We start from the raw sequence: 22,016 nt of genomic DNA, 5'->3' as shown, positions 1-22,016 counted from the left end.
GTTAGAAGTTAGCAGTTCAAATTTCTTTCTTTTGCCACTAGTTAAAGACAAGTTGATCAATAAACAGATATTTAGTTATTAAGTTTACAAACCTGGTGCTCATATTCTGTTAACCTAAATTAAACAGTTAAGTAGAATTGGGGCAATCTGGTGGTTTAGTCAAACTTTTTACATTTGTCGTGGCTCAGGAAACAGTGGGGCTTGATATTACAGTGCATTATCCCCAGCAAGTCGGGACACTATCCAACTCCCTTTTAAAATTATTAATGGATTCAATGTCCCCCACCTTTTCAGGTAGAATGTTCCAGAGTCAACTCTCTTTGCAGAATCTTCTGTTTCTGTAAGCAACAGGAATTGTGGCAGGAATTAAATTTGGTGTGAATCCTGATGGTGGGGAGATAGTTTGGAATTTTGTTCTCCTGACTTTCAAGGCAAGTATATAAGTGGCATGCATCTGGTGAGCTTCAATGGGGGCAGGACTAGGGGTCGGTGAAGGGAAGGGTGGAGGACCAGAGGGAAAGGGTGAGATGGAGGCAGGACTTGGCGGGGGGGGGGGGTGGAGGAGAGAGAGAGAGAGAGAGAGAGAGAGGAGGATCAGAGGGGAAGGGTGAAAGTCTCTCTTGGGTTGAGGGGTGGTGGTGGAGCAAGTTTAAGATACTGTCCAGCGAAGGGTCAAAGACTGTCCAGGGGCATGTCTGAGAGAATGTCCTCAGAATGTGGCCAAACTGACGGGGGCAAGTTTAAGACTGTCCAGGGAATGAGGCCACACTGTCCGGGATATGTTAGAGGGCTCAGTGTGGCGCGCATGGCTAGGTCCTGGTCTTGGGCAGGGGACGTATCTCTGGGTGGTGATAGTCATACTGATTATTGTGCAACGGGCGTGTTTAGTCATCTAAGGCATTTGGTCCTGGGGGTTTGAGGCATGTTACTGGGATACAGAGGGCACAGTCGCATTCAGGGGAGGCATTTGGATCTGGTAAGTTGGTAATTCTAAGGTTAAGGGGCGGTATTAGATGGTCTCATGGCGGGGGTGGGGGGGGGGGGGGGGGAAATCCCTGAAAGTAAGGGTGTAGGTGGCCTCAAGAAGGGGAGGGATCAGATTGAGTCAGTGTGTACCATCTGCAAGATGCACTGCAGTAACTCACCAAGGCTCCTTAGACAGCACCTTCTGAACCCTCGACCACTACCATCTAGGAGGATAAGGGCAGCAGACACATTGGAACACCACTAACTGGAAGTTCCCCTCCAAGCCACTCACCAGCCTGACTCGGAATTACATCGCCGTTTCTTCACTGTTGCTGGCAAAATCCTGGAACTTCCTCCTTAACAGCACTGTAGGTGTACCTACACCACATGGACTGCGGCGGTTCAAGAAGGCAGCTCACCACCGCCTTCTGAAAGGTACTTAGGGATGGGCAGTAAATGCTGGCCCAGCCAGTGAAGCCCACATCCCGAGAATGAATAAAAAAAATTTTAAAAAATAGCAATGGGCATGGGGACATCAACATTGAAGGGAATGGTGGGAGAACAGGAATATCCATATAAACTCTCATGGGGTCAAGGGTAATAGTAGAGGGGGCTGGATGGTCATGGAGCGAGTGGAATTAGGAGGCAGTGACTGGAGAAGGATGGGAGGATCTTGGTTGGTGATAGGGGGAGGTTGGAAGGTGTTGGTCACACTCACAAATATTAGCAGAACCGTCTTTGTCTTTACTGAGTAATGGCAGTTAGAAAAAAATTATGTAGAAGGGTTCAAAGTGTGTGGGAGAAGTTCAGGACTACCCTTTTGGGCTGAGTGTAGGGGCACTCTATTAATTATTTGCTCAAGCAATGGAGAACAAGGCTCAACTGCATACTGGTTTTGAGAGTCAAATGTCTATTGAAGAAACATCGCCCCTTGACTAATGGTGCACATTCATGCGAGAATCCAATGAGATTTGGGGCTACATTTCAGTTGATGTGATTGGCTATCTGTTCCTGACAGGGGCATGTAAAAAGGTTTGAAGGTTAAATCATTCAAGGGCCATGGCTGTTGGACAGAGGCTACATGCACACTCCAAGCCTCAGTATTCAAAGCAAATGGTCATGGCTTACAAGGCACAATGCTTAAAGTCTTGACATTATGGCAAGGCTATCTTTTCTATATAGTGTTTGGGCTCATGGGGGCAAACTGACCAGTGCCTGATGGAGGGTTCTCACACATACTTACATTCACCCTGATCAAGGCTCGCATGGGCAGCCATGTCTGAAGGGGAGGATCAGCCACCTGTGGTCCTCCAGGATGACTTCACCTACAAGGGGTGGCCTGAGATGCCATGTCTAGACAGAGGCCAGGCCAAGGGCTTTGCACTGGCCTCCTAACTTGGAGATGGAGAGAAACCAGTCAAAGGAACGTTTAAATAAATTCTCAAACGTGTTCATTGACATAATAAGTGGAGTGGAGGATGCAAGCTGCAGGCAACCCTACCTTGTTTATAGCTCCAATATGGATGTGAAGAAGGGCCCATCATCAATTGGCACAGGTCTGGGAGGAGCAGCGGCATGGGCTGCAAGAGGGAGTGGGACTCCAGGAACCCTAAGATGTTCCCGAAGAGGAGAAAATTAAATGAAAACCAAAAGTATATAGAAGACTCTGTTCATATATGGAGTTTTTCCAGGGATGTGGCAGCTTAGATTCTTTACCTCCTTCATTAAGAACTAATGCCGCAAGGACTTGGAGGGCAGCCCATGCTGGTGGCTCTGAATGTAATTGTCGCACTTTACATTTTGCCAGTGGATCCTTCCAGGGCTCCTGTCAGGACCTCTGCTGCATCTCCCAATTGGCAAGACACAAATGCATTTGGGAGGTGACAGATGCCGCTTTCAATAAAGCTCATCAGTATGTCCAGTTCTGCATGGATGCTGAAAGTCAGGCTGCCAGAGCTGTTGGATTCGCAGTGATATGTGGTTTCCTGCAAGTGCAGGGTGCAGTCGACTGCGCACGTGGCCTGGGCAGCAGCCTGCGAGATTCATCAATCGAAAAGAATTTCACTCTCTGAATGTCCAGTTAATCTGTGATCATGGAAAGCAGATCCTACACATCTGTGCTAGGTGCCCAGAGAGCACTCACAACTCTTACATCTTGACGCAATCACAGGTGCTGGAAATCTTTGGAGGACCTCAGCACTTAAAGGGCTGGCTCTTTGGGGACAAGGGATACCCCCAGAAGACATGGCTCATGACACCCGTTTGCTGAAGAGAGATACAATGCTGCATATTCCTCCGCCAGGTCCTTTATATAGCAGATGATAGGCCTTCTGAAGATACTGATTCTGAAGGGTATGGCATGGCAGACTGAATGCACATCCCTGACTCCTTGAGGACGAGGGGCACCTGGAGGGGGGTTGAGGTGCCCCGCCTTCCCCACCTTGTTACTGCTGAAACCATGGCTAGAGTGATGATGAGCAGGTCCAAGTGCAAATCCGGCAAAAACTGCTGAATCTGGGACTCCAAGGTGGTTGCCACCCTTACCCATGGAGACTTCGATGTGTTCACATGTCGAAGCCACGACTACAGGCAGAATGGGGACGGACTCCATCAGCCTTCAGTCCAGTCTGCCACAGCCTCTGACAATTCCGCCTGACGTTCTCCGGCCTGTCTCTGCATCTCCAAGAAGTCTGTTAGGGCTGAGTCCAGAGGCTTGTCATCAGATGCAGACTCACCAGGGGCCTGGTCTTCAGCAGTCCTCTGAATGTCAGAGACGTCGGCTGTTACTGCCTCTGCCTGCTGTGGACCCGTGTCTGTGAGGTGATCACCAGGTTGTGAACTTGAGCCTGCTCTAGAACTCAGCTGCATGCACAAGAACATAGTGACGGTGCTTCCTCTGAGAATACTATGGCTTCTTCCTCAGAGGTGCCCTGGGGGCTGGGGCTGTGGAGACTGGAAGACGATGTCCCCCAGCTTTTCTTACTGGTACCTGGGAATAGACAAAAGAGAGAATTAGTGATTAACTCAGGCTCATACATTAAAGATCACTCAGTCATTGCCCACATCTTATAGTTGGATACTTGATGCATCCTCAGTAGTTGCTGGGGGAGGCTGATCTCGCCTTCAGTTTGGGCATTGTCTCTCTCCTCTTCTGCCAGCTCTGTGGCCTGTTCTTCGAGGCTAGTGAGGGCATGGATTACTGGGATCCTACCTCCTGTCTTCGTACATTCTCTCTTGTTATATGAGATATCTTGTCCTGTAGAAAGACATAAGGATTGATTGTGAGGTCAGTGGGTCAATGAGCAGTTCAAAAGCACACATGCCTATTGTAGCTGTTGAGTCCTCCCCAGTAAATGATTAAGAAGCTGTTCGTCCAGGCACTAATATGAGATGGACAGCTTAAAGTGGCTGGCACACATTTGGTGCTGATGTCTCCTCTGCTGGCTGTGTGTGACAGCCCTGTGCACTCTAACCCTTAGATTGCCTGATGCCCCTATGAAAGTGAGAGTTTGCAGCGAGTAGGTGTTTCACTTACCTTGGTGGAGTGCAGCAGATCATTCATGCGTTTCCTGTGCTACAGGCAGTTCCTTTTTTGGGCTCCACGGGTCCAGCAATCCGGCGAAAACCTCTCAGGCCACGATGGCCAGGGGGGAGGGCCTCCTGCTCCCAGTTCTCAGAAAGAGTACCTCCCGCCTTTCCTGGAAGGCCTGGAATTGAATCTCCAAGGATTTGTCACTGAAACGTGGGGCTAAAGGTTGCTTTGTTCTCATTGGCATTTTCTTTTAATATTGGATGACAGCCAGACTGAAGATCCTGGCCTGCAGTGAGTGACTGTCTATCTGGGTGCTCTTTAAATATGTCACCAGGACCTTCGACCCCATGTGGTAAAGGTGGGGCAGGCAACTTCCGGCCCACCTCACCGCGAGATTCGCCGAGCTCTTAATGGATGCATAATTAATGAGCTGTAAATCAGAAGATTGCATGTGTTCAACTGTCCTGCTACCCAGCGGGAATCTCTTGAACTTTGCTGCTCGCCACCAGACTTAATTTCCAGAATGGAAGATTCCACTCTCTGAATGAAAAGATTTCTCCTCCTCTTCCTTCTAAATCTTTAGCCAATGATTTCAAATTTATTATGTGTGATTATTGATTCACTTGCCAGAAGGAATAGTTTTTCCCTATCTACTCCATCAAACTCTCATCATCTTGAAAAATCTCAATTAGTTCGTCTTTTATCCTTCTGTTTCATAGAGGGCAGTCCAAAATTTTCCAACCTCTCCTCATCTCTGGTAACATCCGGATAAATCTCTTCTGTACCCTTTCTAAGTTTTTTAAATATTTCCTGAAGCGTCATGCCCAGAATTGTTCGCAATATTCTGGCTGAGGCCTAACTGGTGATTTACTATAACTGCTTTTATATTTGCTTGACGATTTGCTCACACTGATTGGTTTCTGCAATATTCTTACACCTATGAAGAAGTATAACTGAATATTCTAGTCTACCCTAACCTTACATTCCTGCTCCATAGCGTACTCTAGGTCAACTGTGATATCATCGACAGGTATTCTAAGTTCAAGTGGAAATGGATTCTGCAAACAATTTATAGAAAGTGTGGATAAATGATATATTTTTTAGTAGCTGAGACATTTAATACTTATTAAAAATACTTAACAGCTATTCATTGTCAAAGCACCTAACTGTAGGGTGCAGAGGCATGTTTCAGTGCACAAATGGCCACACTTTGATCTTACTTTGAGGAAATCTGATTTTCCTCCGCATTCCTGACTCCACGCTATTTTTCTTTGGCCTTTTTACAGGTCGGGAAACCCCAACGTGCAAAGTATACATCCGCCTGCTGAGGTCGCATTCCCCATTGGAAATGGGGATGAAAACTGGATTTCCTCCTGCACACCATTTTTGGTGGTGCGGGATTTTGGAAGCCCATTAAAAGCATGTCATGTTTGAGAGTTCATGAAGAAATTGGAAAGTGTTTGTAAGATATAATAATGTATGTGTGTCTGTGTGTGCTTTTGTGTGTGTTTGCGTGTCTATGTGTGCGTGTGTGTGTGTGTGTGTTAATTGGATTAAAGGCAGCTGGCCCAAAAGTTTTGATTTAAACATGGTAAACATGGGGGAAGTTTAGAATGTAAGGTGTAAAAGGACATTTGCATTTTTAAATAAACCAGATTAGATGGTTTTCAAAAGAGGGGTGAAATGTGTCACCTAGCCAGGTGATATTTAGAAACTGTGTTTATTTTTCCCAAAGATTACTGGTAAAACTTAGTGCTATGAGAGATTTTTATTATCAAAAAGATAAAGTCCAAAGACATAGTGAAACAATGGGAATTTTCATTCAAAGGGGAAAATATGTATAAAGGAGCGAAGGCTGTGTGTAAGAGTACCCATTTTTAACATCTAACAAGTTTGAAAAGCCTTCACCATCTATGCTTCAAGCTGATGTTTTCAAAGAACTGAAGTTAAGAAAACTCACTTTGAATTTGACTGGTTCAGGGTATTGTGTGTCACCTTGCCTGGGTCTTTTAAAATCTATGTGTCTTACTGTCACCTTAATGAAAGTGTAACTGGGAGTCAGATTAAGAAGGGGATTTAGAAGTTATCATGGTAGTAATTTGTAGATTTATTTATGTGTTTAAAATAATTTCTCTTATTAATAAATGTTTAATCTAGTTTTGTAAAAACCTATAAGACTTGGTGGTCTTATTATGACTGAATTCAAGGCATGCATCTCAAAACATATACAAATTACAAAACAAGTTGTGACAGTTGTTTCAAGTTTCCCATTGGGATTTGAACAACTCAGCATTTACCATTGGCTTGCTGAACAGAAAACTTGGAGAGGAGTTGGGAGTATTTTGAAGGTTAAGTATAAAATGCCTTGACACTTTCAAATGTCACTGTTTGGTGCTCTAGTGTAATGCAGATGTGTTTTTAATGCAGTGCAGGTTCATCATAGGGTCTTGCAAAGGTAAATTGACCCTTACATTGACCAGCATTATGTAATAGTTCACATGAATTACAGTAAGGAAAATCTGTAATTTCTTTAAAATGTTTTGCATTTGTAATTGCTTTTAAGAACGTTTGAAAAGGACTTTTAAGAGTTTATATACATTGTAAAGGGATCAATTGTAATTTTCTTGGATAATAAGAAATACTGGTCCAGGTGGACTGGCGACCTTTGACCTGGAAGCTGTGCCAACAGGATGAAAGTTAAGACCAGAAGATGTGTGGCTGGTAGAGACAAAGGAAAGCTGCAGACACAAAAAAGAGCTGGAGATAGAAGGCGATCAGCACACTGATGCAGGCAGAAAGTAATGCTGCAGCAGGACATAGTTATCAAACTCTGGGTGTGTTTAACAGCATAGAACCATAGTATCTTTACCATGCAGAAGAAGGCCATTTGGCCCAATGAGTCTGCACTGGCTCTCTGAAAGAGCATTCTACCTAGTCCCACTTATCCCCGTAACCTTTCATATTCTCTCTTTTCAGGTAGCAATCCAATTCCCTTTTGAATACCTCAATCTAACCTGCCTCCACCACCCTTTCAGGGAGTTATTCCGGACTCCAACCACCCTCTAGGTGAAAATATTTTTCTTCACATCACATTTACTCCTTTTGCCAATTATTTAGAATCTGTGCAAGCTGAGCTCCCTGCAAAAAGATCAGTTTTCTGTTTGGCAATAGGAAGGAAAATAGAATTCCAGAAGCTCTGGGGGAAGCGATATGCGACCGAGCTAAAAAGGGCTGAATCCTAAGAGTGCTGTGAATGGCTCAGGCATGTGAAAGAGCTAAGAGTTTGCATCAGGGGCTCAGGTTGTGAACCAGGAATTGTTGGTTGAAAAGGAAGTCTGGAAAGCTAGATCAACAGGAATGAGTGACCTGAGTGAGAGAGGGTTTGTAGACGAGCTCGTTGTCAGTGTTAACCGTATGCGGGGTGTGGGGAAATTGAATGGAATACTGCTGCCGGTGAATATGATAAGGCCAAATTGATTGTGTGGAAAAGTGAGAGAACATATGTACCAGAAGCTGAATTAGAGAAATTTGGAACTGCAAGTGGTGCCTTATGCATGTGGAGAGTGATGCTGGTGCTTGTTATTGTGTAAGATGTATCTTTGTTGTATCGACTATTTAAAGTGGAATTTTCCTTTTTATTTTAAGTGCGATTTGCCTGTTAATTTATTTCTAGTTGATTAGTTGATTCTGATCCATGTTAAAGTAAAAATTACAAGAAGTGAAATCTTGATGGTAATTTCTTTATTACAGGCCGTCTGGCACATTTAGTTATTTTGGTTTACTGTTCCCCTATGGGGATTGTAACAGACCGGAATGTGGACATCGATTTTTGGATCTCCACGCTTGTAGCCCAAAGTGAGCCTCAGACTTGAGACACAGGAGTAGGCCTCTGCAAGAGAACATTTCTGAGGATTTCTAAAGAGAAACATTTTATTCTAAATATGTTAATATTTTCATGGCTTTTTAATGAATATACTTTCTCCAATATGAGACTGGACTAGTGAAACAAATGCACTGGCAGTCTCATATATTAAGTAGGAAATTAGTAAGTCTGAAAGGTGAGTTTTTAGGGTCTAAGTATATCTGGATGAAGAAATAACGAATTGACTAAATACTGAAATACTTTCTAACTTGCTTGCATTTTTTGATGAGATGAGAAATAATTGATAAGGGTCATGTGGTTTATGTGCTGTGCATAGATTTGAAAAGGCATTTGATAAAGTTCCACATAATGGGCTTGTCAGCAAAGTTGAAGTCCTTGGAATAAAAGGGACAGTGACAGCATGGATACGAAGTGACAGGAAACAGAGTAGGGGCGAACGGTCGTTTTTGAGTCAAGAGGAAGATACATAATGGGGTTTCCCAGGGATCGGTGTTAGGTCCACTCCTTTCCTTGATCTATATAAATGGCCTAGACTTTGGTGTACAGGGCACAATTTCAAATTTTGCAGATGATACAAAACTTGGAAATATTGTGAACTGTGAGGAGGATAGTGATAAACTTCAAGTGGACTTAGATAGGTGAAATAAGCAGACAAGTGGCAGTTGAAATTTATGCAGAGTAATGTGAAGTGATTCATTTTAATAGGAAGAATGAGGAAAGGCAATATAAGATAAAAGATACAATTCTAAAGTGGGTGCAGGAGCAGAGGGACCTCAGGTTATATGTGCACAAATTACTGAAGGTTGCAGGGAGGTTGGGAAAGGTTAGCAAACCAAATGTGATTCTGGGCTTTAGAAATGGGGACATAAAGTACAAAAGCAAGGAACTTATGGTGAGCCTTTATAAAACCCTGGTTCAGGCTCAACTGGAGTATTATGTCCAACTCTGGGCACCACATTTTAGAAAGAATGTGAAAGCATTAGAGAGAATGCAAAAAACGTTTATGGTAACAGTTCCAGAAATGAGGAATTTCAGTTATATGGATAGATTAGAGAAGCTGGGGTTATTTTGCTTGGAGAAGAGAAAATTAAGAGGAGATTTAATAGAGGTTTTCAAAATCATGAAGCATATGGGCACAATAGATAGGGAAAACTTATGCACTGACGGAAGGGTCGAGAACCAGAGGACACAGCATTGCAGTGATTGGCAAAAGAAGCAACGGTGACACTTATGCAGCATATGGTCAGGATCTGGAATGCTCTGCCTGATAGTGCGGTAGGGGCAGATTCAGTTGAGGCTTTCAAAGGAGAATTGGATAATTATTTGAAGCAAAAACATTTGCAGGGCTACAGAAGGTGGAGGAATGGGACTAGGTGAATTGCTCTTCCAGAGAGCTGGCATGGACAGAACAGGCTGAATGGTCTCCTTCAGTGCCATTTGATGATTCTATAAACCTGTGCAGATGGGTATGCTGTGCAGAAAACTGCTGATCAATACATAACCAATTATTATCTTAAAATACATGCTACCACTAGAGACAAAGTACTGAGCAAACTATTGGGATTAAAGGGCGACAAGTCCCCAGAACCTAATGGCCTACATCCCAGGGTCTTAAAGGAAGAGGCAGCGGAGATGGTGGATACATTGGCTATAATATTCCAAAATTCCCATGATTTTGGAAAGGTTCTAGTGGATTGGAAAAATGCTAATACAACGCCCTTATTCAAAAAGGTGGGGGGAGGGGGGTGGAGACAGAATGTAGGAAACTATAGACCAGTTAGTTTAACGTCTGTCATTGGGAAATTGTTGGAATCCATTATTAAGGAAGTAGTAATGGGGCATTTGGAAAGTCAAAATGCAATCCATCAGCATGGTTTTATGAAGACTAAATTGTGTTTGACTAATCTGCTAGAGTTCTTTGACAAGCAAAGTGGATAATGAGGATCCTGTAGGTGTAGTATATCTGGACTTCCAGAAGGCCTTTGATAAGGTGCCGCACAAGATTAATATACAAGATAAGATCACACGGAGTTAGGGGTAATATATTAGCTTGGAAAGAGGATTGGCTAACCAACAGAAAGCAGAGAGTCGGGATAAAAGGGTCTTTTTCTGGATGGCAAGCTGTAACTAGTGGGGTGCCACAGGGTTCGGTCCTTGGGCCTCAACTATTTACAATCTATATTAATAACTTGGATTCAGGGATAGAAGGTATTACAGCTAAGTTTGCAGATGACACCAAAATAGGTGGGAAAGTAAGTTGCAATGAAGAAATAAGAAATTTACAAATGGATATGGACAGCTTAGGAGAATGGGCCAAAATTTGGCAGATGGAGTTTTATGTGGATAAGTGTGAGGTCATCCATTTTGGTCGGAAGAATAAAAAGGCGATTTATTATTTAAATGGAGAGAAACTTCAGAATGCTTCAGTGCAGAGAGATCTGGGTGTCCTCGTGTATGAATCACTGAAAGCTAGTACGCAGGTACAGCAGGTAATAAGGAAGGCAAATGGATTTTGGCATTTATTGCTGAAGGAATAGATTATAAAAATAGGCAAGTGTTGTTGCAACAGTACAAGGCATTGGTGAGACCACACCTGGAGTAATATGTACAGTTTTGGTCCCCTTACTTGAGGAAGGATGTAGCTGCACTGGAGGTGGTTCAGAGGAGGTTCGCTAGATTGATTCCAGAGATGCTGGGATTGTCTTATGAGGAGAGATTGAGCAGTTTAGGCCTATACTCGCTAGAGTTTAGAAGGATGAGAGGAGATCTAATTGAGGTATGTAAGATGCTAAAAAGGATAGACAAAGTAGACGTGGAGCAGATGTTTCCCCTTCTGGGGCATTCTAGAATGAGAGGCCATAGTTTTAGGCTAAGGGGTGGTGGTTTAAATCAGAGATGAGGAGGAATTACTTTTGTCAAAGGGTCGTGAATCTATGGAATTCACTACCTCAGAGTGCAGTGGATGCTGGGACACTGAATGAATTTAAGGAGGAGATAGACAGATTTTTAATTAATAATGGGTTGAAAGGTTATGGGGAGAGGGCGGGAAATTGGAGTTGAGGCTGAAATGAGATCAGCCACGATCGTAATGAATGGTGGGGCAGGCTTGAGGGGCTGAATTGCCTACTCCTGCTGCTAGTTCTTACGTTATGTTCTATCCATTGCTTGCTTTCAATCAGAACAAAGAATATCACCAAGTTTATATGTCAGATGTTTGCTTGGTCTTGAACACCAGGTAATGGATCAAAATAGTTTTCAAACAATTTGGGTATTAGTAAAAATATAAAAGGGGCTTCTGCCTTCAAAGGTCAGTTTGCACCTCCTTGGAACAAGAATGCCATTCAGTTCCAAAAGGTGTTAAATGCTTTTTATCTGAGATTGTCTAAAGTTATTTCTCATAGGGCCTTTACAGCACACAAAGGGGAGAATTTAATCTCAATATTCTGGGAGGAGTGTGTTATTAAAAAGAAATAAATGGTGTGTAAGTAAGCAGGTTGATCAGGATATGAAAGAAGATAGGTTCATTGTTTGGGTGTAGCTCTTCATTGGAGCTGCTGCAGTTGGAGAACTATATGAAAGAGGGTTGGTTGTCCAGTATGACTATGGCCATTCTAATGAAGGATATATCCAAACATTTCTCTTTTGACCTATTGAAGCTTTATATGCATTCCTGAGTCCTTAGCCCTTGCTATAAATAGCCAAAGTAAAATACTGAAAATAAAACTTCAAACAGGTCAGTCCTGATAGCTTGGTGAGTGAGTGCTCTGCATCATCAATTAATTCTCCCCTCAGCCTCTTCTGTTCTAAAGAAACTCCTCCCATCTTTCCTGGCACCATCTTTGAAAACTTCTGTACCCTCACTATTGTGATCAGATTCTTCCTGTAACGTGGTGATTAAAACTGTATGCCATACTCTATTGTGACCTAACTAAGCACATTGCATATTTGGCCTTGATCCACATAGAGCAGGATAGTTAGAATATTATGTCCAGTTATGGGCGCCCTACTTGCGCGAGGACATTAATGTCCTTGAAACAGTACAGAAGGGATTTACGAAGGTGATCTCAAGGATGAAAGACTGTGGATATCAGGAGAAGCTAGAGACACTGAGGCTCTTTTTATTAGATCAAAGAAGGTTAAGAGGAGATCTGACAGTAATATTTGAAATTCTGAAAGGTTTTGACAAAGTAAATAGGGTAAACAATCTCCAATAACTGGTGAATTGGTAACTAGAATACATAAATTTAACATTGTTACCAAAAGAACAAAAAGAGAAGTTAAGAGTTTTTTGATGACACTTATGGAATGCCATACCTCTCTTGACCCGTCTACAACCTCTGTGTTTTCAGAATGCTTGTTTGGCATCCAGTTTTGGATGGTCTGAAATTTCCTCTAAAAAACAGTTGGAAGAACAAAGCCATCGTTTGTGGCCCCTGCCACACAAACTCCATACTCTAGTCACTGATTCCATCCCCTCCCTGGTCGCTGCTTCAGTCTGAAACAGACTGTTCATGACCTTGGCATCCTATTTGACCCAGAACTGAGCTCCTGATATATCCTTCACAAAGGTCACTCACATGCATATACAGAATATCTGCCCCTGTGTTAATCCATCTGTTGCTGAAATCCTATCTCATCCATGATTTTCTTACTTCCAAGCACGACTATTCCAATATTCTCCTGACTAGCCTCCCATCTTGCATCGTCCAAAAACTTCAGTTCATTGAAAGCTCAAATTTCTCCATGGCCTTGCCCATCTCCAAGAACTCTGCCTTCCTCCACCTCTGACCTCTTGTGCATCTGCAACTTTCTTTGTCCACCATTGGAGGCAGTGGCTTCAGTAGTTTAGGCCTATAGCTCTTGTATTTAACCTTCCTAAACCTCTCTGCTTCTTTACCTTTCTCTCTTCCTTTAAGAGATAACTTGGACCAAGTTTTCAGTCCCTCAAAATGCAAGAATTTAGCCTGAATCAGGGCATTAGTTAGTTTCAGCAAGCCTGTGCTCTGGGAAAACAGGAGTTCTTGCATCTGGCTCAGTTTAATTGGCATTGGATATCACCTTACTATCCTTTTGGGCAGGATTAGCACAATAGCCTGAGAAATCTAAAAGAGATGGATGAAAAAAAAACAGGGATCTCTAATGATATTTCCCAACATTAACTATTAGGCAGAGCTTTCAACCACAACCGAAAAACCATTGAATGGGGTGTATAATGAGTAGCCAATCTGCTACTGCCTCTTTTATTTTAAAAAAACCATTTTTTCATTCGTTCATGGGACATGGGTGTCACTGGCTTGGCCAGCGTTTATTGTTCGTTGCTAATTGGCCTTGTTTAGAGGGCATTTAAGAGTCAACTACATTGCTGTGGGTCTGGAGCCACACGTAGGCCAGCAGATCTCCTTCTGTAAAGAACATCAGTGAACTGGATGGGTTTTTATGACTATCAACAGTGGTTTCATGATCATTATCAGACTTTTAATTGCAGATTTTTATTGAATTCAAATTCCACTAGCTGCTGTTTGAACCCTGGTCCCCAGACCATTACTCTGAGTCTCTGGATTACTTGTCCAGTGGCAATTCCACTATGCCCCCCTTCCCCACGGGAGCTGAAGCTTCTGCTCATAGAATTGGAAAGAAAAAAGTGATGGATGATTTTTACACTTTTTAAAGATTCAAAGGACAATAAGTACTTAAAGGACTAAACTACCTTTCTTTCAGTTGGGGGTCAACACATACAAATCAGGGTCCTGAGCCATAATTACCAATGCTAAGATGACAGTCATTAGTCTTCTTACAGATAACATTTTAAAAAGAATTGAAAATTTTGCAACTATTTTCATATAGTAGGTTAAATGGAGTTGGTACTTATATCGCTAAACTTACTTTTGGAGACATTGCACTCACAAAGCTCTCTACTTAGCCCACCCCAAAAGAGGAAAGTGGTGAAGCACCCCTGCTTTTGCTGATGGGGATTGAAATATCGTAACAGTTGGTGATGTCCTTGTGGGCACAAAAAGACATTTGTGCAAGTAACCAGTACAAACAGGAGCGACCCTAAACTCGTCATAAATAAGTGTCAGATCTGTTATTCATTGTACATTGAATAGAAGAAAAATAAGCAGCAAATACCTTCTGTGCCTTGCGTTTATCTGCCCGTTGGTTCTGATGGTAGATACGGCTGAAGTTTGAGACAATCACTGGGACTGGTAAGGCAATGACCAACACACCACTCAAAGAGCAGATAGAACCAAAAATCTTCCCAGCAATGGTCTTTGGTACCATGTCACCATACCTGCACCATAAAGAAAAAAAAACATCAGGTTTTAACAATAAGGTAACTCCCAAACCTTCAGAATGATGTTTAGAAAAAGAAGATATTTGGCAGATGCAGCAGTATGATCAATTTGATAAGGAACATTTACAATATGAGTACCAGAGTTACAAAAACCAAGTTTAATTTCAGTTTGAATTTCCATGCTTTGTCCCTATCAAAGTCTGACCATATTGCCAAACAATGTGCACTTGTGTTCAATCTGTTTTTTTTTAGTAAGGACTAGAACAGTTTTGTTAAAATAAAACAGCAAATTTGTCAAAAATAATCTCTGAAAAATAAGAAATTATTCTGTTACCTAGCGCTGCCAACTTTTTACAGTATGGACTTGCAATATCTATTCCTTAGACAATGACCACAGCACAGAAGAGACATTAATCTCATTAGCCTCATAACCATTATGGAAATACTGCTGCAGAGTGAGCAAGTTAGGAAATTAATATTTCAGCATACTTGACTTTTAGAAGAGATAGGCAAAACGGAAAAAGAGGCGGGGGGGGCTCTCCAAAAATAAAGAATGGGATAAAGGCAGTAAAGAGAAGGGATCTTAGCTCTGAAAGTCAAGATGTAGCAGTAATTTGGAAGGAGCTAAGGAACAACAAAGGGCAGAAAACACTGATGAGAGTAGTTTTTCAGCTCGCTAACAGTAAATGTAGTGTCAGGCAAAGTAATTTGCAACATTTTCAGGTAAAGTAAAAATAAATCAAGAAATTAGAGGTGCATGTAATGATGATAAGACAGTAATCACGGGGGACTTTAATTTTCATATAGATTGGGTAAACTAAATTTGCAGTAACAATGTGGAAGATGAGTCCATGGAATATATACAAGATTGTTTGCTACGTTATCATGTTGAGGAACCAACCAGGGGACAGTCTATTTTAGATCTAGCAGTGTGCAATGAGAAAGGGTTGAGCAATAAACTTCTAGGAAAGAAGCCTCTAGGGAATGGAATTTTATATGAGTTTGAGACTGATTTAGTTAAGTCAGAAGATCTTAAACCTGAACAATGCAAGCTACATAGATATGGGGAGTGAGTTGGCTACAGGAGATTTGGAAAATAGATTAAAAGATTTCAAGGTAGATAGCAATGGCAAACATTTAAATAATTAATTCATTATTGATATCAAATAAGTATTCCCTTAGAAAATAGAAAGCCCATGGGAAAAGTGATCCTTCTCTAGTGGCTAACAAGAGAAGTAGGCATATAATATTTTCAAAAAGAATAGAAAGCCCAAGGACTCAGAAGATTTTAGAATTCAACGAAGGATTATCAAGAAATTGATAAAGTAAAAGAGGATATGAGACTAAACTAGCAAGAGACAAAAAACAGATTGTAAAAGCTCCACGTGTTTGTAAAAAGAGATTAGCAAAAGTAAATATAGGCCACTTTGAGGCAGAGACAGAACAAATTATAATGGAGGAATAAAGAAATGGCAGAGAGATGAAACAAATACCTTGGGCTGGATTTCTGCAGAGTGGGAACAACTCCGAAATCTTTTAAAAATGGTAGCAGGATCCAATTTCAGGATTTCCACCTCCCTTCCTGGCATCGGCAAATTTTGCTGGCACAGGTTAAGTGTAGCGAATCTGTACCCTGCACTCCCAACCTGGCTGGCTCCACTGCGGGGGATAGGCATCTCCTAGCCCCCTGTGATTTTCAGGCCAGTGTTACCATGACACATTGTTTACGGTTCCTCAGAGCAAGCGTGAACTGTAGTCTGGATTTGGGAACTTATCAAAAGGTTAAGTTCAAAAGTTCTTACCCATTCCCCCCAGCCACTCTCCATGGCCTCCTCATACTCTCCATGCTAACTCATGTCCAAAGAAACTCCTCATGACCCCATAATTGGTTAACGGACAGAAAACAGAATAGGGATAAATGAATAATTTTTGGGTTGGCAGGCTGTACCTCGCAGGCTACTTCAAGGATCAGTGCTTGAGCCTCAGCTATTTATAATTTAAATCAGTGACTTAGATGAAGGGATTGAATGTAATGTATCCCAGTTTGCTGATAATACAAAGTTAAATGGGAAAGTAAGATATGAGACATATGCAAAGGGAGTGAAAAAGGGTAAAAAACAGTTTAAATGAGTGGGTAAGAACATAGCAGATGGAATATAATGTGGGGAAGCATGAAGTTATCCACTTTGGGAAGTAAAATAGAAAAAGTCAATATTTTTTTAAAATGGTGACAGACTGGGAAATGTTTGTATTCAGAAGGACCTGGATGTCAGTGTATACGAATCACAGAAAGATAACTTGCAGGTATAGCAGAGCAATTAGGAAAACAAATGATATGTTAACCTTGATTAAAATAGGGAGTAAAAGAGTGACAAAGTTTTCATAGTTGAGGGCCTTGATGAGACCACAAATGGAGCACAGTGTACACTTCTGGACTCCTTACCTAAGGAAGGATATACTTAACTTAAAGGGAGTGAAACCTGGGTTCACTAGACTGGGATGAGGTGATTGTCAATAATGGCAATTACATTATTAAAAAGGTGATGGGTATTTCTACACCCATAAGTAGGGATAGCTGGGATACTGGTGGGTTGGAGCAGTGTTGACTGTGAACTAAATCAATAAACTCTCTCCAGCAAAGAAAGATGCTTTGTCTTAGTTTTAATTTCAATAAGAGACATGGTTAACAGTGATTACCCTATGAGATTGAGTAGACTACGAATATATTCCTTAGTGTTTAGAAGAAAAGTGAGAGATATTCTCATTGAATCAGGACATTATTAAGAGTGTGATAAGGAAGATGCAGAGAGGATGATTTGCTTGCCTAGGGTGTCTAGAATTAGGGGTCACACTCTCAGAATAAGGGATCAACCATTTAGGACTGCGATAGGAGATTTCTTCGCTCAAAGGGTTGTAGATCTTTGTAATTCTTGACTGCAGAGGGTTCAGGATATGCAGTCATTGAGTACATTCAATATAAGATTACTGAATACTAAGGGGATTAAGGGTTCTGCAGATAGTATGGGAAGGTGGAGTTAAGGTAGAATCAGCCACAATCATATTGGACGGTGGAGCAGGCTTGAAGGACCAAATGCCCTGCTCTAATTTCTTTTGTTTGAATTAACATGCACATTTTAAAGAAAGCTTCCTTTTGGACATAGGAGGAGGTTATGCCTGTAGAAGTTGTTTTCTGATCCCAATCAATCCAAACTGTCCTGATAACATGTTTCAGATCTTTCAGCAAGGAGAATCTCAATTTCAAATTCACCATAATTCAGCCTGGAGTGTGTTTCAAGATTGCAATGCATCTTGGGATTGAGATGGCAGTCATAGCCTGGAAGAATGATGTAACCTCAACTCTTTTCTGCATTATTGCTTTGCAGTCCCAATTGTCCATTATCCTTTACCAAAATCTACATATTAGCAACTTCTACCCTGAAACAGTGAGGGGAATTGTCCCAGATTTGCACTAGGTGTGGTAGTGGGTAGGAAAAAGGACGTTATACCCGCTGGCTGCAATGGCGGCTTTTCACACCATATCATCCCAATCCCGCCTCATTAGTCATGCATTCCTGCTGTCACCTAAGACCTTTGTAATCCAGGTGCCATAGTTAAAGGCTGCTCCTGCACAGAGCTAGCACTCTTCAAAGGATAGGAAGCGCTGCGAATATATGGCTGCCAAAGGATGAAACATGCTGCCCCCAGATTTAACAATGTCTCACTTGAGCACCTACTGGACGCAGCGGAGACCGCCGCAATGTCCCCTACACCCGCTCTGAGCGAAGGCTGGCAAGCAAGGTCACCAATCCTGCATAGCGGTGGCAGCGGTGGTCAGTGCCAACCTGCAAAAGAGGACAGCCACCCAGTGCCGCTACAGGATGAATGGTCTCAACCGTTTCGCCAGGGTAAGTCACTCTTCCCACACTCTCAACTCACACACCCTCAAACCCATCACACATCCACATGTATCTCATACCTCAAGGAACCACACCACTGACTCTCACACACATCTTCACATCTCCATCAGCCTCATATCCTCTGGAGCTTGCATTCTTATCCCATCCATGACTCTGCACACCACACAAACATTCAACACAGTGCCATCTCTCCATCTGTTTTCATGCAGAAGTAGCTGGCTCACAAAAGCACGGAAAGATCCCTCACTCATTTTGAAGAGCATGCCATTGTGCTGACTGGTGAAGATGTGGACTATGCCTGCGGTGACGGTAAGGTCGATGGCAAACATCCACATGAGGATCCTACACCGCATCATCCCTCTCTCAAAGCAGCTGTGAGGACTCTCTCACCTGCTTTTAACTCTGCTGCCATGCACTAATTATCTCCACTTTGGTTCAAAGGGAGCTCTGCCAAGTGGCCGACCCCCTCAGCCAGCCAGTACCTCCGCTCCATCCATGTCCTCAACTCCAGCCAAAAGGACACCTCTGCATTGATAAGCAACCTGGAAAACCCGTCATAGCACTTACCCATACCTTCCACCAGCACAGAGACACACACCTCGGTGGGACCTAAATCTAGAGCAGGCTTGGGTTCACAATCTGGTGGTCACTGCACGGACCCATGTCCGCAGCAGGAAGATGCCTGTTCAGTCGAGCTCCCTGGCACTTGGAGGACTGCTGGGGAGAAGCATCTGTGAGGTCCGAGTCAGGTGATGAACTTCTGGATTCCTGGAGAGTCAGCAGGAGGCAGGGGAACATCATGCAGAACTGTTTGAAGCCCTCAATAGAATGGCACACGAGTCTGCTGTAGTGGTGCCCGCATGTGTGCTTATGGAGGCCTCCATGGGAAGGATGGCAGATGCCATGGAGACCCAGGTCCAGCAGAACATGGAGATGTCTGCATACCTGCACTCCATCGCAGTAGCCATGGGTGAGCTCATGCAGTGGCAACATGAGAGGGAAACTGACACCTTGACGTCTTCTGGGTGCTCCTTCCCCTCAACTAGACAGGCCAAGGCCCTCAGGTACCCGAAGGGAGGAGGAGCAGTAGTAATTCCTGGGGTCACCCACTCAGGAATCTCAGAGGCTGTCCGCTCCCTCTGAGTCCCCTTTGCCCATGACCCCCTCAACGTCGTCCTCTGTCACCGCAGAGGGAACAGCTGGCCTACTGGAGGACAGCCAAAGTAAGCCGGGGTCCCCAAGACCTCGACTTTCCTGAGGACCCACGCTGAAGTCATCAGATGCAACAGGGTCAACCATTGCACAGGCTGTCTCTAGCCCTGCTGCGGATATCAGAGGAGCACCTAGAAGTGGTAGGCCTAGTAAAGTTAAGAATTTCTGATCACAAGTGGTTGTATGGGTGAACACATTTTGTCAATTTATAATCTGAAAATATATTCGTTCTTAGTGAATAATGTGTAACAGTGTCTTTCAGCTTCATTTACAGGCTTCACGAGTGTTCCGCCTGCTTCCACCTCCACTAGTAGTTCAGCTGCACGCAGTCAGTGATCCTGGAGGGAGAAGTATAGGTGTGTGTGTGGAAGGGTCTTTCAGAGTTTTGTGCAAGCGCTCTCCCATGCACGGGGTTTATTCCTCCATCACACTCATTTCAATGTCCTGAGCATTTTCAATACTGCCAGCTAGGGCTCTTTTTCAGTTGTCCATCTGAGCTAACCTGCATCTCTGCCCATTTCCATGCAGCACCTGTTCCTGCCCAACACGAGCTCCTTTCAATTTTGATTTTAGAAGCATCATACTGATGAAGTTTATCTTTAGCCTCCCCCATCCTTTCCCTTCCCCCAATCACCCATATCTTTTCGCCCATCACTGTTGACCCCCCGCATTACCTTCCACCACCCTATTGTCACCTACCAGCCAGAACCTTTGTCGTTCCAGGATGTCCACGTAAACGTGCCTGTTCCCTAACTTCCTGAAAATCCCACCCTCATCCACATTGACCTCCCTGACCTCCTCCTTCCCATCCCCAGTGTCCGTGTCGGTCTCTGAGTCCCCACCAACCACGCTCGCGTCCCTTCTACCACCACACCCTCACCCTCCAACCCTACCAGGACACTCTACCCTCATACTCACAATTCCCTCCTACCATGCTCACCTTCATTTCACTCCCCAGGAGGCAGTCATCAACTCCACAGACCCTTCCCTTGCACGTTCACCTGAACATTTGCCCTGCCCCCCCACCACACCCTTACTTTTTCCTTCCCCTGGACTCCTTGCCCCTTCCAAACTCCTTCCTTCCCCCAAAAGTCCTGCCCCCCTCCCAACTCCTTGCTCCACCTGACATCCTTCCCCACCTCCGAACTTCTTCCCCAATCTAAACTACTTCCACCCCCGGACTCCTTGCCCCCTCCAAACTCCATCCTACCCCCTCTGAACTCCTTCCTCCCCAAAGTTCTGCCCCACTCTGAACTCCTTGCTCCCCTCGAAGTTCTGCTCCCCCCGAGCTCTTTGCTCTCCCAGAAGTCCTTGCCCCATCCTTCCCTAACACCTCCCTCCCTCCTTATATCTACCTCCTCAGTCGCCCCATTCTCCCCCGTTACACACTCCCCCATCCCAATCTCAAACCCCCAGAAACCATCGTTCCCACCCTCCCAATCTCACCAACCCCCCACTCCCGGTACACTTTCCTCTCCCAGTCAAACCTAGACCTTCCTCTCCCATCCCCTGGTACACCGTTTTTATCCACTCACAGCTGGACCTTCCTCTCCACCCTCTCGATGATCATTTGTAGCATATCATGGTCAAGACAATGATGTACCAAAGCAGACGCTCAACGGTGACCTTCCACCTTCCATGAGCTGCTTCATGTCCAAATAAATCTACCCAGCATGTGATGCATGTGTTCCTCCAGGCCCCAGTAGCTGTGGGGCTGCAGCATCTTCTGCCCCTCAGGTGTCCACGATCTGAGCAAGGGCCTGACGGTAAGTCCCGACTTCTGAATGTCACACTTGTCAAGACATGTTCTGCACCGGCATATTTTCCTGCCAACGTGGATGGTAAATTTGATGTGGGGGGGGGGGGGGGGGAGGGGGGGGTGATTCTGGCCAGCAGGGCTTATAATGGTGTGCCGATGTATGAAAAGGAAGTTCCCGACATGCGGAGGTGGGAAATTTGCCCGCCATTGATGGGCAGAGTGGACGATTGCAAACTGCTTTTAATACAGGGTTAAACTGGTTTTTGGCTTTCCTGCCATATTGTCTGCTCATGCCCGCCATGATGCTCGATGCCAATGGGCACAGATTTTGCTCAGTATCAGGTAATTTTAAAAAACAGCATGTAGCTCCAAGTAAATGAATTTACATTAAAAGAACAGCTTTGATCCAGTAAAATAATCAGCATATCATTTTGCACAGTGCTTTTAAATAG

At 43.7% G+C, this 22,016-nt stretch overlaps 1 protein-coding gene across 1 annotated transcript in view; it reads right to left on the bottom strand.

Annotated features, from left to right (window-relative positions):
• kcnd2 (potassium voltage-gated channel, Shal-related subfamily, member 2) overlaps window positions 1–22,016 on the bottom strand; it is a 534,892-nt gene that overhangs the window by 21,684 nt on the left and 491,192 nt on the right. The window contains exon 2 of the mRNA XM_041216173.1: window positions 14,511–14,673. Within this exon, the coding sequence (XP_041072107.1) occupies window positions 14,511–14,673 (163 nt within the window). The remainder of the gene's footprint in view (window positions 1–14,510; window positions 14,674–22,016) is intronic.

The sequence above is a fragment of the Carcharodon carcharias genome, chromosome 21 (assembly GCF_017639515.1).
Source record: "Carcharodon carcharias isolate sCarCar2 chromosome 21, sCarCar2.pri, whole genome shotgun sequence".
NCBI classification, from domain to species: domain Eukaryota; kingdom Metazoa; phylum Chordata; class Chondrichthyes; order Lamniformes; family Lamnidae; genus Carcharodon; species Carcharodon carcharias.
Note: the sequence above shows the minus strand (reverse complement) of the source record. Positions and strands in the feature narration are given on the sequence as shown.